The 20007-nt window shown below is 35.2% G+C and overlaps 1 protein-coding gene and 1 pseudogene across 2 annotated transcripts in view; both read left to right on the forward strand.

Moving 5' to 3' along the window:
• LOC149561970 (Vacuolar sorting protein 39) overlaps nucleotides 1-4157 on the forward strand; it is a 205308-nt gene extending 201151 nt beyond the window's left edge. For both annotated transcript variants that reach the window (XR_016363881.1, XM_089825494.1), the window contains exons 13-14: nucleotides 3487-3657; nucleotides 3810-4157. Coding sequence is in view for 1 of the 2 variants with exons in the window: in XM_089825494.1 (XP_089681620.1) it covers nucleotides 3487-3657; nucleotides 3810-3908 (270 nt within the window). In the remaining variant the exon portion in view is untranslated. The remainder of the gene's footprint in view (nucleotides 1-3486; nucleotides 3658-3809) is intronic.
• Nucleotides 4158-10098: 5941 nt separating this feature from the next.
• LOC149561971 (signal peptide peptidase-like 1 pseudogene) overlaps nucleotides 10099-20007 on the forward strand; it is a 188264-nt pseudogene continuing 178355 nt past the window's right edge.

The following is a 20007-nucleotide window of genomic DNA, read 5'->3' on the forward strand; positions in this document are numbered from 1 at the left end:
ATATGAGCTCTAGGTGACCCACAACACTCCTGTTATCCCCTTGCTCTTGATTTTGTTTGTCCTATGAGTTCATGGGTTGAAGCATGGTGTCGAGTGCCTGCAAAACCTGAGTCATTTGCTCTTGTCCTTTAAACATTGCTCTGAAAAATTCCCTTGGTTCCTGATCCTCATTCCTATTGCCTCTGGGTGGGCTACCCTCTTGCCTATCATCCATGGTGCCCAATTGCTTATCAAATTCTTGCTCCCTATCAAAGCTCGCATGCGAGTGTAAAATCTGTGAGAGCCAACTTCAAGTGGCTGCATGCGATTGCTAAACCCTCAGGATGACATGATTTAGCTCTGATACCAATATAATATCCCTTGCAATTTCGATTTTTTAATTTAACTTGAGAATTTTGTCAAACACTTTGCACACAAGGAATATATCACTTATCTAAATTATGTTTTTTTGTCTAAATGCCAACTTGAATTGATACGCTTGCAAAACAACAAACAACCAACAATACTGATGCAAGTATTTTTTTCTATTTTCTTGAAATATATAAACATTGACTACAAATGAGAATATATGCATCTACAACAATAAGACATTAAGGGAACACCTTCTATGATGTTCAATGATATCCTAATCCCTTATAACAGATTTTGATGTAAAACTATGATATAAATCAGATTACAATACCTCAGAATTGATTTCTAAATTTTTACACATGCCCTTAGATATTCAACTCTATCCTCCATGCAATGCAAAATGAAATGGTTAGGAACTTGGAAACCATTGAAGAAATCTGGATTTTACCGTAGTGAGTCACTGTAGCAATATTTGATTTATTCCTTCAATCGTACTCCACAATCTAGCCCTAGGCCACAAATTTGGCGCAATGAAAAGACTGATTTGTCTTCTCCAATAGCTGCAACCCTTTGGAGAATCTTTCACCAATGTGCTCGAAACAAACACCTGTATAATGTCCTCCCAATACCAAATTCATTGGGTATTTCACCAGCTCCAATGGAGGCCACAAAAGAACTCCGTTCTCCAATGGAAAATGCTGAAACCCTTGCTCAGAGGTCAAAGAAATCAATAATCAAATAAGCAAATAATGGATGCCTAGCAATGAAGCTCTTGCCTCTATTTATTATTTTCCTTCACCCTTCTAGAAGGAAATAAAATATTATTTAATTGCACTCTCTAGAAGTGTCCCCATTTCCAATACAATATTTAGTTGTGCTTCTAGAAAATTAAATTAATTAAACATAAAATCACCTTTAGATTTATTTATTGACTTTAATTTAATTTATTTGTCCTTATTTCTCCACTTAGCCTTCGAAGAATGAAAGGCTAAGAACTCCATTGAGGCCCTAAAAGATGGGGGAGATTACAGACGTCCACCATGGCTACTCTCATGTGTGGAAAAAATTTTATCATGGAATTTCTCAATGTGATAATGTAGTCACCCAACATGATGTCCACCATGCCTGCTCCCATGTGTGGAGAGAAGCATGTGCACAAGTGCTCATCATGGAATCACCCAACATGATGCCATCATGGAGTCTGTCAACATGAAGTCCACCATGGCTGCTCTTGTGAGTCGGTAGAGCAACCTCTTAGAGGGCTTTCACCTCATTTCTCTGTCTCAGAGAGATATGCATTTTAGAAAGTAACAAGGATCACTACTGCTGAGACTCCCTCTCAGCAAGGGCATCAGACTTGAATGATAGATTAGACTCCCTCTCATTGGGAGATATGTCCATATCCCGAGGAGTCTTCTCTTCCTCACAGTCAGAGTAATTTCCTTTGAATCTTTTGAAGGCAACTTCCTTTTCTGACCTGGAATATAAGGCCTTTGAGGATTCTCTATGTTCTATGAATATACCTTTCTTTTGTTTTGTGCAGACCTGTAATTGTAGCATCACATGGAGTACATTTCCTTGGGACATTTTGTTGAATCAATTCATACACTGTCTCTGCAAACAATCTAACAGTACACTTCCAAATGTAATGTTTCGCAAAAAAATGCTTTTAAGCCTTTATGGCTCTCCATACATTGTTTTTTGCTCTAGTAGCGCACAAGTTAAGAGAAATGATGACAACAGCTGCTAGATCTGCAGTTAGAGCTGCATATTCCTTGGGCTTGGGGATTTTGAACCCTTCTCCAATCTTTCTGAGCATATCCTTTACAGCCTTGATGCCGTCCATATCTTGTGTCACAACTACCACCCTAGTACAGGCATGGTGTAGACGGTGTAGACAAACCTGACATATATTTAGCAGCTTTGGAAAATAGAAATATGGTTAGCGTGTTTGTCTTTTTGATTGATTGTACCTGCATTTTTTTCTGTTAATTTTGGGATTTTCCATTATCAGATATAGAAGGGCATGGTATCCATCGCAAATGTTCATTGACCATCAAAAATAATAAAATTTTAAGTAAGTTATCTCATAGAATTTATAGTTACAGATAGACAACAGGATTAACAGCTATTTTGGATTATTTAACAGACATCTTAAATTTCAGACTTGATAATTGATATGCATTTGTAATTCATTAGATAGATTTCTAGCAATTTATAAATACTGAAGGTCTTAACATTCTTGGTATTGTAACCATCAAACACACACATTATGCAAATATGTTGTTTTCTTTCTCAAAATTTCAAGTTTCAACAGTAATAAGTTAAAAGTTTGACATATGAGATCTAGCTTGATTTCAACAGACAAACTGATCTCCTTCACAACTCAACACAATCAGAATTAAATTCATTGTAGGGCTATTTTACCAGGCATCAAAAAAAACTCATTTCTCAATTTTTTTATACCTTACAGGCACAATCACGAGGATTTAGAAGCTTTTATTAGAATACTTATTGATTTTGAAATTATGCCCTTTTTAGGTAATTTCCCCTTTGGTATGAGATTATCAATAACATGATTGATTCCAAATAAATGAGTTTGATTTAGAAAACCACCTTCGAGTTTTATATCAATTCTCTCGTCAATGTGTTTGGAGAGAGATTGTGGCACCGACATTGCCTGTCTGGATGCCTGCATAAGGAAGTTCAGTACCTAACAATGCTGTCCTCATGTTTAAGGCACCTTGAGCATCTACAGGACTTTAAGGGTTCTGTGCTCTATGCTTATGCTTGGTTAGAGTTGTTTGTCTATTTGGCACAATGTTGGTTAGGACAATGAGGTAGCTACAAGTTGCCAATATGGTTTTAAGTAAGCCTTCACAAATTTCAGTAGTTTTTAGGTTTGGTAGATGCCTAAAAAATGTACTCATGCAGTGTTATTGACTAAAGACACAATTTTTTGAGGCGAAGGTTTGCAGTATTGAATTATTCTCAAAGTACACACTTTTGCTACCATACACTTTTCTTAGGACTTCAGTTGGGCATAGAATTTTTAAACTAGCATTCCACGTAATTGATAATTTTGCAAACATTTGTTCAACCAAATACTAACAGTGCAACTCTTATGCGTTGTAGATTGTACAAAGCCTTTCACGTGCTGTCAATTTGGATGCAAGACTGGCAAGGTTTGAGGAACGATCACGACATGTACAGATAAATGAGGAGAGCCTTTGTGATGCTTGTCATGCTCGTTTGGGAACTAAGTTATTTGCAATGTATCCCAATGATTTAGTGGTTTGCTATAAGGTAACACTGTTCAACATTGCTTGTAAATGAAAAAAATATTTTATCGTTGTATGGTGCAAATTAACAAAGCTGTACATGTTTGTAATTTTCTTGATGATCTTCCATTCAATTCATATATCTTTCATCTCAACTATATTTTTGTTTGATAACAGTGCTTTCGATGCTATGGGGAACACATCTGCCCTGTCTCACATCGTGATTTTCAGAAGGATGTCATGTTCAAGCCAAGTTGGCTTGTTAGAAATGGTTGAGAAATACTTTATGGATAACCTAATTCACATCGTATATGTTGTCATCAGTTATCTTTCTCCAATTTTGTTAGGCAACAACCATATAATTTTATGATGGCATATTCTTGCAGTGATTCTTGAGTTACAAATGCAAAATATATTGTTTTGCTAAACAAATTTTCTCAATTTTATCACATGTATTTAGAAACCCTGCAAATAAGGAAACCGCAGTCTACTTTTCAAGCAATATAAACTAGTAATCTTTAAATCTCTCATGACTCGTTGCATTCAATTCTATGCGCACATCTATCACTATTACGTGGACACGTTTGCATAAATGAAGATACATATTTGAATGTAATTTATTGAAATTATAGACATCCCTCAATAGTTATCTAACATTTTTTACCAAGAGGCAAATTTACCGTGACATGGTTGTGATTTGTGAATAATTGATTTGAGGACCCTACAAAATAAGTTGCAATTATATTCTCTTGATTATGGAATACTTTTTTATTTATTCCCTTCCATGTGAGTGCCATGCTTAGATTATCACCTGATTGTACTATTCCGATTTTGGGAATTTGTTTAAACATCATTATTATAATGTTTTGGGTATTTCTGTTGATCAATAGTGCAATGCCAGTCCAAAAGATGTCTCTCTTCTAATGTTAAAGCTTTTAATAATCAACGTCAAACGTGGTGTCAAAACACTGAAAGAAAACTATGTTTGCTAGAAAAGAGCAAATAAAGCGTACTAATAGTACAAGACATAGTTGGAAAAGAAATTACCCAAAAAAAAGTTGGGAAGAATAATTACAATCAAGAATCAACATAAATAGAATGTAGCATCTTGGAGGAGTTGAATTTTGTTTTCATCGATGTCTCAAATATTCCCTCGAGTTGTAGATTAGAATATGAGTTTGTTTGAAGCCTATTGAGCTTTGGAAAGAGCCAATGGACAATTATTGTCTGGCCTCAACACTCCATGCAATTGGTTGGATTGCACGATTTTGAATTATAGCATGTATCATCGATGTAGCTACCATGAATTTCACTTCACAAGCTCTTACTTGGAGTGATGCATTCGACCAATAGGAATTTATTCTTTGCAACTCGTCTAATCCCTATAAACATTTTGTGAGAGTATGTTTTATGGTTCAGTCAATGTCTTCTCGTGTGTCTTAATGGGACCTTTGATATCACGACACATGGTAAATGATACCAATACAAGAGTCCTCTTTTGTGAGACGTAGAATGGAGGCAGATAACATTGTTAAGATTGCTTTTGTCGATGCTTATGAATCATCTTGTGCTTATCATGTTTTTGGGTGAGGAGTATTTTTAAAAATCTCTATTAGGGGAAAGGGCCAATAGTGAATTGGGGTCTAATTATATGTTATAAATTAGTAGATGAAAATAAATAAGCGTATTTAAGACAGTGAAGGAAAGATAAAGAAAGATTAGACAAAACACATAACATGACAATTATAGTAGTTCGATAATTATCTACATCCACTTTCAATCATGGACTTCTTATTAGTGTTTTTATAATATATTGTCTTAATGGTTTGCACATATCTATTTGTACACATACATCGAAGCTATCATGTCACCGTTGGACTTCATTACCCAATGATCTCCCACTTGAAGTTATGTATTTTAATAGAAACATATGTGTTTTTCCACCTTTAATGTTATATTATAACAGGCCCTTGGAAGACTTTAAGTTTACCAAACTCTGCTCAAGGAAAATGTGAGTTAGAGGTTCTCCAAATTATGAATAGAGCATCTACAAACCCATGATCTCCCTCTTGAATTGTTACTTTTGTTGCATTGGTTAAGTCAATGGTCCATAGTTTTAACTCCATAGTGCCTACACTAATTTGTTCATGTTGATCCATGATTTGACAATCATTGATTTTGCAACGTTCTCCAATAAAAAAAACATGCTTAGCTTTGTCCACTGCCTCTTATTGATTTGGGATATAGAGCCCCAAAGACTTCTTGTCCACATCTAATTGCCAAACTAAAATTCCAATAGTTGATGGTGACTCATCCTCTGTTATAGTATACTTCTTATAGACAACTTTCACAACTTCTCTTGAAACACGCTTATAGGCAAGTGATTTCTTCATTAAAAACTTCCATGCTATTGTGACGTCCAAGGGCTTCCCTAATTCAACAATTGTAGTTCATTTTACTATAACAAGACTACTTGACATTGCAGCTAGTTTGATCTTCTTAGACAATGAAAAACATCAATGGCCTTCAAATTTCTCCCAGCAACAGTTTAACTCTCTATCAAATTCCAAAACACTAGCTTGCTAAAAATGGAGCCTGTCTTCCTCATCTCTAAATATTGTTTTGTAGCCTAGTCCATTACCTTGCCCTTTACAAAACTCTTAATGGTATTCATGTATATCAATAGGTCAACAACATAACTCTTCTCTAGCATCTCCTTGAAAAGACTAAGCACTTGTATTTCTCTATATTAAAATGTGGCCTTATACACCACTTAATACATTAAGTTTGCAATGTTGACACCATCTCTTTCCATTTCATCGATTTTAGTAGCAGAGTATTCAGTTGAATCTTCATCTATTTTCTTAGCCAAAGCTTTACATTTAATATAAGCATACATTTCTCCTTTTCATTTTTATATGTAAAATTACTACTTTGATATTTAAAATCATAATTTTTAACGTCCACCTCTCAATTTGTCACTGTAGTTTCAACTACTCCTTTTGAACATCTTGTAGATGTGGATGCCTAGGAAACTTGTGCCAACACTTTACACTACTATTGTGAATAATTCCCACTGTATAAAGAGTCTCTACTTGATATAGAGTACCTAATTTGCTTCCTCTTGCAATCACAAGAGACCCTTTTATCACCTTCCATTTATTAGATTCCAATATGACAATACATCCTTGAGAGAACAATTGCCCTACAAAAATAGAATTATTTTTGAGGTACATTCAGAACATCTCTTAGCAGCCAACTATTTCCATTCACTAATTTCAACATGACATTTCTTTTTCCAACAATATTAAGAAACTTATCACAAGCGAGAAAGAGCATACCAAAATTATCGATTTGAAATGTTCTAAACAACTCATTGTGCAAGGTAGTACGGAATGATGGTCTTGCATCGAGCACCAAATAATTTGTTGTAAATTTTGTTCTAGTCAAGATAAGAGCATTGTCATATTCCATATCCGCTCCTTGGTTTTAACCAAGCTTTGATACTAATTTAAAGTTCTAAACATGCAAATGAAAAGAGAAATATATTAAAGACAACAAAAGAAAGTATAGATAAAACACATAGCACAACAAATATGGTGGTTCAACAATTCCCTACATCCACTTTCAAGTAAGAAAATCTTATTAACATTTTTTTCTTATATATTACATTCATGGTTTGCACACATCTACTCATACACATACATATGCAACTGTCAAATGAAGGGTGAAAATGGGAAAGGTTATGTCACCATTGGACATAATATTCCAATAGTAACCATTCACTGTTTGCCATAGTGATCCTCAAAAATAAATAATTGTATATCTCAATAAACACAATCTAACAAAAAAATATTTATTTGACCCCAATACGTGTTCATTAACACGCAATCATAAGCAAAAAAATGAACCACTACTGGTCCTCATGTAATTGCATGAAATTATAGTTGGTGCAAATAAAGTTAATTAGTCATTTAAAAAAAAACTTATATGTACAAAAACACCCAAAATGCACCATGGCACAGGTACAAAACAAAAATGAAAGTGGTAAAACAAAAAAAATGTCGTGGGGTCTACAATCATGTGGCATTGTTTTAAAATATTTAATGGTACCATTTTTATTTTATCTTCTTATTTTCTACTAGTTTTGTGATATTTAATTATTTATGCATCATTTTTATTTTATCTTTTATGTTTACTATTATCTTATTTTATTTTTCAATACCTATGATATTTTTAAATATAAATATAATTTTATGTTCTTTTATCATTAATTATTTTAAAATATAAAATTTTCATATTTCTTTAACTTCATTAAAAAAAGAGAGAATAATAATATTAAATAATATATCAAAATTTAAAATTAAGTAATCTAATAAAAAATTAAAATATATTGATACTATGTCACCAAATTAATTTAATTTATTCAGAAATGATACATGACAATTTGACTTGAAGAAAATAAGATAAATTAAAATAATATTAATCAATAAATTTTTTTTCCTTCAAAAATAAATTATTCTTAAAATTATTATTTTTAGAAGTACTAAATCATTAAATCTATATATCTATAAAATTATTGACAACACTTCAAACATAATAAAATTTTTACGTTTTCCCAATATGAATTACATATTGATACATCATATTAATAAATTTAACTTTGTCGTAAAATTAGTGAGAATAGTTAATTTATCTTTAAAAACTTACCAAAAGTTAGCTAGTGAAATCACTTTTGTAATTTTTATTATCTATATAAAATATATTATAAATATTCTTTGTAATTCATGTTAAATATGTTCTTTTATTTTACTAATTTATAAAAAGACATTTTAAAAAAAATGTTAAATTTATAGTAAATTATTTAAACTTTAGTATACTGGAAAATATTGTTTTATACAATGTACAATTTTTCCTTTCATTTATTTTTTTAATCAATAAAATCTTCCTCTTTATCAAATGAAAGTAAATATTATTTTTGACTTTATGAATTTAAAAGTGACATTGCAAGCTCAATACTCACAATATCAAAAGAGTAATACCTTACTAGGACCTATAGACTGGAGAATACCAAACCAAAATATGTAGAGTACTAAACTAATTGTTTATTGTTGAATGTGATGCCAATAGCCTTGCCATTGGAGCAGTCCTTAGCCAAGAAGGTAAACTGGTTGCATTTCATAGTAAAAAGTTGAATGAAGCAAAAAGAAAGTATTATTCCAATGACCTTGAGATGTATGCCTTAGTCCAAGCCTTGAGAAAATGGAGGCACTACCTATTGCCTAAAGAATTTGTTTTTTATTCAGATAATCAGGCTTTAAGCTTTCTCAATTCCCAAGATAAACTATGTCACAAACATATGAAGTGATTGGAGTATATTCAGGCCTATACATTCACTATAAAGCATAAAAAAGGCATTGCAAACAAAGTTGCAGATGCACTTAGCCATAGGTTGCTAACTATTCAAGAAGTGTAGATTAGGAGTGTGGGGATTGAGAACTTCAAGGAGCTATACCTTGACGATCTAGACTTTGCCAAGCCTTATCAAGTTGCTATTGATTATACTAACTGTTTCCATCATGAGTATTCTGATTTTACCTTGCAGGAAGGCCTCTTGTTCAAAGGCAATCAACTATGTGTCCCAAGAGGATCCATTAGAGAAAATTTGATCCAAGAGAAGCAAAATGGTGCTTTAAGTGGTCATTTTGGAGTACATAAAATAGTGGAGTTCAAAGGTTTTACTATTGGCCTAATTTGAGTAGAGATGTGAAGAGGTATGTTGAATGTTGCATGGTTTGTCAAAAAGCCAAGGGAGTTGCCATCAATGTAGGACTATACCAACCATTACCTATTCCCCAAAGGCCTTGGGAATGTCAAAACATTGGACTTTGTGGTGGGGCTGCCTAAAACCAAGCCGAGATTTGATAGTGTTTATGTCATTGTTGACATGTTCAACAAAATGGCACACTTTGGGCCATGCAGAACCACTCATGATGCGTGTGCCATTGCAAATCTATTCTTTAGGGAGGTAATAAGGATACATGGACTTCTTCTCAACATTGTGTCTAATAGAGACATTAAGTTTATGAGTCACTTCTGGAAGACTTTGTGGCACAAGTTGGGTACAAACCTTTCATTTGGATCTGCCTACTATCCTCAAATGGATGGGCAAACATAAGTGGTTAAAAGGATCTTGGAAAACCTCTTGAGATGCTTGACTAAGGAGTATGGTCAAAGTTGGGATTCCATGATTTCTCGAGAAGAGTATGCCTACAATGATATTGTCAACAAGACTACTGGGAAAAGTCCTTTGGAAGTGGTTTATGGAGTGCATCCTAGAGGCATTCTTGAACTAAGGGACATGAAAGCAGGTGCAGAGGCTAGTGGAGTAGCTGGAGACTTTTCTCTTTCCATAAAAGAAGTTCATGACCTGGAAAAGCAAACCTTGGAGTAGAATATAGTAAAGATGAAGCAATGGGCAGATGCCAGGAAGAGAGATGTTCAATTTGCAGTTATGGACTATGTCATGGTTCACCTTAACAAGCAAATGTTGTCCAAAGGAGAGTCTCACAAGTTACAAATGAGGAAGGTGGGACCATGCAAGATTTTGGCCAAGTATGGAGCCAATGCATATCAAGTTGATCTACCAGTAGATATGGGCTTATCCACTACTTTTAATGTTGTAGATTTGGTAGCCTACAAGGGCCCTATTCCACTTTCCACTCCAACAGGAAATACAGACATTCAAGACATTGTATCTACCTTGCCAAAGCCATCTACAAGCCAGTCTAAAGCTGAGAAGATATTAAGCTCAAAGGTGGATAAGGTAACTAGGAACAAAACCTACATGAAACATCTGGTGAAATGGATGGGCAAGCCAAATAGTGAAGTGACTTGAGTTGCAGAAGGAGACTTCAAGAAGTAGGGGATTGATAGCTCTTTGATTCCCTCTTAAAGTCCTAGAAGGACTTTTAGCTCCTTGGGAGAGTATGGTGTAGGAGCACCTAGGATAGGTCATTAGGAAGGAATACGATTCTTGGAAATACTGAGTAATAAAGAGGTCCTTAGTTTAGGGATCCTTATGCATGTGAAGGAATAATGCAAAGCATTATAGGCACCTTGATGTAAAAATGTTGCACTCACAAAATGTTGTCAATTAGGTCCAAAGATGCAAAAAGTTGTCTTACAAGGCTAGTTAAGTGTAGAAGGGTAGTTAGTCATGGAAATGGCATAGACATGGTCTAAATAGCTTCCATGTATTATTTGAAGTCATGACGTGTAGTCTCAAAGTCTAAGATTTAAAAATGCAAAAACTGACAAATTTGCAAAAATTGTACATTGACAAATTTGCAAAAATTGCACATTGACAAATTTGCAAATTTGCAATTTTCTTGTCCAATCAGTTGCAAAAGTGGTTAGAAGACACAAGGAGGTTTCCAACAAGAAGGTGTTGGTTTAGTTAGTTGGATAATGAGTTTTTAAATCCCTCCAAGTCACCATTGTTTTGGTTGGAAGTTTTGGGGAGTACGTTTGCTAGCAATAGAATAAGGAATGCCCACAATTTTGAACAAAATAGAGTGGATTTGATGATAATGTGATTGATATGAAAGTTTGACATTTGATTTTAGTTTTTGTATATTTATTACCTTCTTTCTACTTTGGTTTGAAGTTCTTATCCATCTATTGGTGTATATAATAAATGTTTTTGTAAACTGCTTGTTTGTTGGCTAGTACTAGGGTAGACTTTACAAAATGGTGTCTACAAGCATTCCCCATGGTTGAAATTCTCTGAAACCTTGAGAAATTCTAGCAGACACATTGTACTTTGTATAGAAGGAAGGATGAGGTAGGAAGAACATGTCCAAGCCATTTCCTTGGAAGCCCTAAGTGAGATTGGGTTGATCTCAGCTAGAAATTGAAACAAAGAGGGAAAATTTCTTGCAAGGGTAAGTCTTTTTTAATGGAATGGGTGTCATGGATGGATAAAGGATAGTGTGAAGGCATTATGGGTGTAAGGATAAGTGTTGCAAGTTCCTAGTTGTTAGTTAACAATTTGTCACTCTTGCTACCTTGGGCTTTACTTTGACACTAGATGCCCAGAATGTGAGGAAACAAAAAGTTGTCACCAACAAATGGGTTAGTGTATGTGTTATATCATTTATCTTTGAATTATAAGGTATAGCTCCCTTATATGCAAGATTTCCAATGAATTATGTCTTTAATAGATCATTGGGATGGGTGTATGCTTTTAATGTGAGAGTAGAAGATGATAAACTAGATTGTTTGCAAACACAAACAACCTAGGCAGGATAAGATTTGGGTAATCTATGACAGCCAATGGAATAGCTACCACAAATCACCTTGAAGCTCTCTAACAACTACTCCTACTTCTAAATGCAAATTGGACATAATGAAATGCAATCTAGGGAAAGAGAAGAGATGCACATTAAAGATGAAATGGAATCCACCTTGATTGATAACCCTCCACTAAAATGGAATCTAGTAAGATATCACCAACTTCAAATACATTTGTCTTACAATCCCATAGAGACTACTTTTCTATGCATAGTTAGCTTAGCTGGAGGAGAGAATAAACATAACATTAGAAATGTTGATCTCAAATGGAATTAAGACCACACAAAACCTAGTTGTAGATATCAATCAAATCCTCCATTTCATACAACCTCTTGATTCTCACTCAGTATCTAGAAATACAAAGGGGGAAGTTGTATAGAATTTTTGATCCTTTAAATTAACAATAAAAATTATATATACAGGCCACAACCTTGGGTTCTTGGCCAATTACCAGCTTATCAGTTACACTATAGAGCACTCCAATTGCTCGAGAATTCAACAGCCATCGGTTACAATTCAATACTTTAGAGAAAGAAAGTATAAATGATTAGAAACCCTCAAAATGGTTCATATTCCGCTTTGATTTTGTAGAAAAACCCCTATGACACCAAAACTTGAATTTCATATCCTAATAGTCATAGTAAGTTTGAATCCCCGCCATCGATCTCCTATGAACAATCACAATTTAAACATAGCAACTCATCTATCTTTACCTTGTCACTTTTTCACAACTATCTTTCATACAATACTTTTAACTGGTATGATGATGCGATGACTATCTTGGGTTATTGTTAACTTTTTTTGTTTTGGCTGTTTATCGCCACTTTTACCTTTTGATCATATGTTGGCTATTATCTTTCTTCATGTAGCTTCATAAGCCTCTTTCTTCATCATAGCTTCGTAAGTCTCCTTATAAGCCTTTACGCTTATGTGATTTTGCATTCATCATAAGATCATAACCCTCCAAAACCTTTGCACTTTATATCTTACAATCTCTTTGCTCTCGTAGCTTTAGAAGCTCTCATGGTTTGACCTTAGGATCACATGATCATCTAACATTCGTATCTTTGGGAGATTTTATTGACATGTGCTTAATTTCTCTTACACTTATGAGCCTGGCACCACTTTGTAAAATCGTGACCCTTTACATCCTTAGTTTTTCATGTCTTAATCTTATGCTCACTCTATCTTTTTATGGTCAAAAGTCACCCTCTAAGTCTCTTACGATCTCACGATCATTAGTATTTCACGGCTATAGAAACCTTTAGTGTCTGATCCTACAATCTTACAATCTACTACTCTTTCGTAGCTTCAAAAGTCTCCCTAGGAACACTTATGCTTACATGATCTTCCCTTCATCGCAAGGTCACAACCCTTCATAACCTCAACATCTTATGTTCTTACGATCCCACGATCCGTCTATGTTCATATGGTGTCGAGTTCACCTTTTAGCCTTTAGGATTATATGCTCCTCATCTTGTTGTAACATTGTATCACTTTCCATTTACCATGAGAGACTTATGATGACATGATAATAGGATGATCATTAAATTGAAAACTTGAAAATAGACACTTGCGATGCTATGACTACATGGTATATCGTAAGATCGGGATACTCAACACTTGAATTATGATCTTTTGCAAGCCTTCACTTTTGACATGTTACAACATGTGGTATCTTTTTGGGAGATTTTTTGAAATGAGCTTGTACTTGCAGGAAAATTTCCCAAAATGAAAGAAGCGTCATTGATCTTGTGCTTGACAATGGCTAAGATTTATCTTTCACATCGATGCTTGTGGGTCCACCTTATGCTTTCTCAACACGTAGCATCCTTTTCGCACCCTTGTAACCTTCTTTGAGAGTTAACAATAACACCTTGCAACGTTGCGATGACTGCATGGAAAACTAATTCGCCACCTTAGACTGTCATTTTATGCCCTTTTCTCAATTGCAACATAAATTTGAAAGTCAACTTTAACATATGTGATGTTGCGATGACTATTTTGAGCTTAACTATTACCTCGTTTGCAAGTTCACAACTTAAAACTCTATTTCATCATTCCTTTGTAAACCTAACCTCCAACGACGATGCGATCTTCACCTTTCATTGCTTCCTTGCCTTAACTCATGGCTAACTTTAATTGCTTGTGATGACACAATGATAGATCCTCATTGCTTCGCTGCGTTAACTCAAGGTAGACATTAACTATTTTCGAAGATGTGATAGCCTTAATCTTAACTATCATGTGCTCTTCACAATTTTGCAACTCAAAATATTTGCTCATGGCTGAGCTGTATGACAGTGCAATCTGTTAATTTTTACTTTTTTGCCCCTTTATCATTGCTTCACAACTTGAAATGTCTTAACTATTTTTCCACCCGCAATGTTGTGATAACCATTTTGAGTATAATTGTCTCCTTGTGTGAAACTTCATAACTTAAGATTTTAACTCCTCTTTTAACTATGCGATGTTGCGATGATTGCATACTTAATTGCCTAGGTCACTTTTTGCAGCTTCACAAATTATCTTTCATCATATGGAATATAAGCCACAATGATGCAAAATAGGGATTATCAGTAGTTTGTAACATAAAATTGAGATTTTAGCGGGTTGCTTGTGATGGTGCAAAAACCTTTGATCTGATCCTCATCAGATGGCTAGGAATCCATCTCCAAGAGAAATTGACCTTTCAACCTGTGGTATGGAGATTATGATGCATTCTGTGTTGTTGATTTGATTTCCATCTTTGTTCTTGCCACCTTTGACTAGGTTTTTCACCATTGCTAGATATTTGATCTCTTCCTCTACATTGGATTTGAATGCTCTTCCTTTTAATCTGTTTCCATGATCTGCATCATATCGTTTGGCCTTGATCTTGATGTTCTCTACTCTCTTTCACTTTGAATATAAGTGTGATCTTCTTTTCGAATACATCATATCTTTACCATGAACACTTGACCAAAGCATTAGGGTTTTAGAAAGCCTTCCCTCTTATCTAGGAAATGTAGACTTACCCTCCCTTTCCTAATCACCTAATATGAAAAAATACATTAGATTGATTTTGAATGCCCACCTAGGTGCACACAAAGGGATAGATGAGAGGGTAAGTTATTTAAGGGCAATATAGACACATACATGACAACACATTGACTCAACCCTAATCCTAGAAGTTTGAGAAATATAGGGGAACTAAAATCATGGAAATAGGTGGTTCTATCCGTGGAACTAGGCATGTTAGTGCCTAGGTAGGAACCTAGTGATCGCTGGTTTCAAAAAGAGCTTGACAAAAAACACACAACAAAAGATTACCTACTTCTTTTATTATAGAAAAAACCAAATAGAAAAGATCAGTGTCTTAGTCCATTGGGTTACAAAGTCTAAAGTCACACAGGGAGATGCTATGCATTTGGGTGGTGGGGAAACAGGGCAGTCAAACACAAGGAAAAAAACACAAAGTAAGAAAGAATTAAACTAGGAAAGTAGGAAACAAATAGGCTAAACTAAAGCACACAACCTAACCTACCATATTAACAGAGGTGAGATTAATTTCACCTTATGAAACTAGTAATAAGAGTACTTACATGAATCCATTGACTGGTTGGGCAAAATGGGAGCCTTTCTTTGTAGCTAACATTGTCTTCTTAACATTTCTCCTATGAATAGCAGTAGCATGACTCCACAAAATTCCTTGACTGTATGTAAGAGCTAGATATATGTCGTTTCAAGTCCAAAAAATGATGCTTCATTATATACTTCAGTATCTTCATTTTCACCTTTCATGTTATTCTTTTGATGGTCTTCTATTGTGCCAAGGAGGAGGGGAAAGACATACACCTCTTTTAAGAAAGTGAGCTCATTTTTGTAGTGGTTTGTACTTTCCTCATGAGCCTGAGAGAAGGAAGATGTCACCTTCACTATAAGATCCACTAGTTGGTGGTTAGTCATCTCAATGCTTTGAAGAACAAATTCATCGTCACATGTCATATTAGTTTCATCCCTTCCATCTTTTAGTGTATCATTACTACTTTCACAATTTGGATGCACAAAAAGAGACTCACAAGACAATAACTTTTCTTCAAGTTTTAGTTCCATACCTTGGCCATCTTGAAAAGGATCATCCATTTGGAGGGGTGACAGGAAACCACAAATAATCTCCTCTTCCTCACTATAAGAAGAGGCTATGTCTATCAATGTAACTAATTCTTCTACAAACTAACAATCGATCTCAAGATTCTTTTCTTCAATCACATACTTATCAAGGATAAAATTCTTACAAATGGGTTCATGAAGTTCCTCCTCATGCTAATACAACCATTCTTCAGGCTGAACTTAAATGTTTCTTTCTTCAACTAGAGTCAGAGTTGTAGCTATTGGAAGATCACGAGTGGAATGCTTTAGTGTAGGTAGATGATCATCAAAAGATTCTTCTTTAGAGGGCACCAATGGAGTATGTCACCTTGATTTGTAACACTAGGAATAGCCTCTTGCTAACCAAATACTAAAAAAAATGAGAACTAGAATCAATTGACATTACCATGGGGGCTTCATGATCATGTATAGATGTTATCTTCAACTTTAGCTCCTTTCTCTTGTCCTTTTTTTGGTCCTTCAACTTGTGGAATCGGTTGCAGAGGTGGCCCCATATCTTCCTTGCTTTGGGGTCATCTCCTCTATTGAGGTTCTTTGCAAGATTCAAAAAGATCTTCTGAAAGACCTTGTCCTTAGTTGTAAGAAGCTTTTCAAAAGTACGCTCAAGCCTTAGCCTCTCCTTGGTGTTCACATCAGACATGGCCATTCTTCCACTTGTCTAAGAACAAGTCAAGGCTTCTCCTTCTAGGTGCATGCCAGAAAATTCATCATCTTCTTTACAAAGAGATATAGGCTCTCCTTCTATAGAAGCATAGGTACAAACAATTGGAGGTGCATTAGCTCTATCTGCCAATTCTTTCTTCATTTCTTCCATCTCCTACATCAATTCACGTATCTTGTATTCAGCCTAGTATTCTATCTCATGGTATCTTTCACAAACCTTGTGCCAAAGTCTCTAACTGTTAATGCACAAGGTGCACTTCTAATATTTTTTATAGAGTTGATGAAGCAAAGGGTCACTCCATCTATAGAGGTATTCAAGGGTAGGGTTAGGCCTAGACCTCACCATTTTCTTACCATTAGGCATGGTCATCATATAGAGTTACCAATCCTAAACATACAAGAAAATTTAAAATGAAAGGAAATATTGATCTTGAGATACTAGAGATCCTATTAGGATTTCTCATCAACAGAATCATTTGATAACTAGAGATTCATACAAATCCTCCCCAGTAGAGTTACCAAAAAACTATTGGTCAATAGTTTGTCCCTGTTGTGGTTTCACAATGCACACCCCATTTCTCCTTGAAATGGGGACCCCCTAGTATAATTTTTAGCTTTCCAAATCCCTAGTCTAGGGTCTGGGTCTTTAAAGGGTTCTACCTCGTATTTATGCCTAGTTTGGGTCTCTGCCAAAAAAACCCATTTTGCTAAGGAATTGGAGATTTTGAGGAGGAAAAATAAATTTTCATGCAGACGGGTGCACTAGCGCATCTAGTGCACCCTTCAAGGTGTGCTAGTGCGCTAAGTCTCCAAGTGCGAAGGACTTCCCTTTGGAAGTGCAAACATGCACATAGGGACAGGTTCACACCCCCAAAGGGTTTTCTTCATCCCGAGCCTACAAAAGCCTAGGATGCCCCCTCCTCTCCATTCACTTTCTTCTTCCATGTTCAACCTAGCACACCTCCAGACTTTGTGAGGTGCACTGATGTTCATTGAACTGGCACCTACACACACAAACATAAAGTGAGAAGGTGCACCTTTTCTTCAATAAAATAACTTAATAAAACAAAAACTAATCTAATTTCACTTAAGTGAAAGGTAAAGACAATATTCTCCTTCGTACATAGTAAATGATGCACACTTAGCACACCCCACAAGGTGCGCTATGTGTGCATCCTTTGTAACGTAGACCACCTTTGAACATACTTAAGGGTCCACACTTAGTGCACCTCGCAAGGTGCACTATGTGTGAATCCTCATTTTTGAAGGTTTTCTTGGGAGAAAGGTGCACCTAGCGCACCCTCAAGGTGTGCAAGGTACACCAAATTTGTTTGTTACAAGGTGTAAAATAGCTTTCTTTAGGTGTTTTGTGAACAATTTTTCAAGATTTAGGGTTTTTGGGTCATTTTTTAGTAATTAGGGTTCGTTTAACTTAATTTTTTCAACTTTCTAGACTAATGGATGTTAATTTTGGGTAGATAAAATGGCTTCCTCCTCATCCTCCCTTGCTGCAAAGATGGCTTCAAAATCAGTGGTCTTCAAATTTCAAGGTGTTTAATCGAAATCACACTTCCAAGATGTTCATTTAGAGATCTGAGACACTAAGCTAGGCCCTATTGAATGGAATGCATTTACAGTCCTATACAACAAACCAAATGAGAGGCCCCATATGGTGTCTGCACTTATAAGATCGGGGTTAGTAAACATAGCTTTACACCTAATTTTGGTACAATCTTCTGAACTGGTTATGGCATTAGCAAAGAATTATGTTTAAGAGGAAAGGGTGGTAAAAAATATAACTAGAGATATCATTCTAGATCTGAGGCCTAAGAATATAGAAAAAGTTTTCCATCTTCTAAGGGCAGATCAATACATTAGGTTGACATACCATCAGGCAGAAAGGTGGTATAGAGAGCATGAAGCAGAAGCCATAGAAATCATTCAATCCTTGTATCTCATTGATAGGACTCCTCTTGGGTGAAATGAAAGGAAAGTAGATATGAAAAGAGGTTATATGAAAGATGATATTGGACATTTCATAGTGCTCTTGAGCAAAATTATGGGATTTCCAGCAATGAGACACTTAAATATATGGATGGTACACTTCATTGAAACCATCAAAATGATGAAGATGCCAATTGATTGAGCCTCAATTCTTAGTGAGAGTCTAGATGAATAACTAGTGGTTGTAAAAAATGAGCTAAGGTTCTATATGACATCTTATTTAGTGTATCTGTTAGTAGCAAGAGCTACAGATTACCTAGAGTTGTTTAAATGGGGCAACTTGCAAGATGCTAATGTATGGCCTTATGTGGTATACCCCCAGTTGGTAAGGAAAAAACTTTTAGATCACAACAAGGAATACAAAATAGTGAATGATGCTTTCATTTTTGCAATCATTCGATTCATTGAGGAAGAATATGGAAAAAGGATGTCAGAAGAGGTAGAAATAATGATTATAGAGATAGACACCTATTACATCCAATTCAAGACATTCACCTATTTAAGGGTAGTAGGTATAACTATAAATCCGAAGAAGCTCCCAAGGTATCTGTGTGATAGACTTATTTTGCTGGAGAGTGCACAACAACTCTCATTTGTATATGAGAGAGTAAGGAAGCAACATAAGAAGATTAGGGTATGGCCCATCACTATAGGTCCATTTGATGTCAAACAGAAGAAGGATATCATGACTTTTGAGTCAAAATGGGATCAATATCCCTTGGAGGATTATAACTCTCCTCATCCATGTTTTGATAACATTGGAAAAGTTCAACACTTGGAAAGAAAATAGCTCAAACGTGAAGATGCCATAGAGAACCATTGGATGAATGTAGTAGATGATTACAAGATCTAAATAAGTGATTATTATAGGATGGATCTCTATTTGGCAGGCAGTGCCTTGAAAATGAAGGCCCCATTAAAGATTGTGCAACAAGATACTAAAGAGTTCTTAGATCCCTTGTATAACCAAGATAAGATATATGATCGAACTATCATGAATGCAAAGATTGATAGAGAAGAAAATGTAGATATCAATCATAGGGTGAGGCATATCATCCAATTAACCAAGGAATGGATTAAGACACTATTCAAGATAGATTTGATTTCACAAACAATAGTTTTCCAAGCTGCAGCTTGCCCAGTGAAAGGTAGAGGAGAGAAGTTGGCAATGCCAACATTCATAGCCTAGTCTCTAATAAGA

Source organism: Cupressus sempervirens, chromosome 4, assembly GCF_028749045.1.
Source record: "Cupressus sempervirens isolate cs-2001-9-10 chromosome 4, ASM2874904v1, whole genome shotgun sequence".
Taxonomy (NCBI): Eukaryota; Viridiplantae; Streptophyta; class Pinopsida; order Cupressales; family Cupressaceae; genus Cupressus; species Cupressus sempervirens.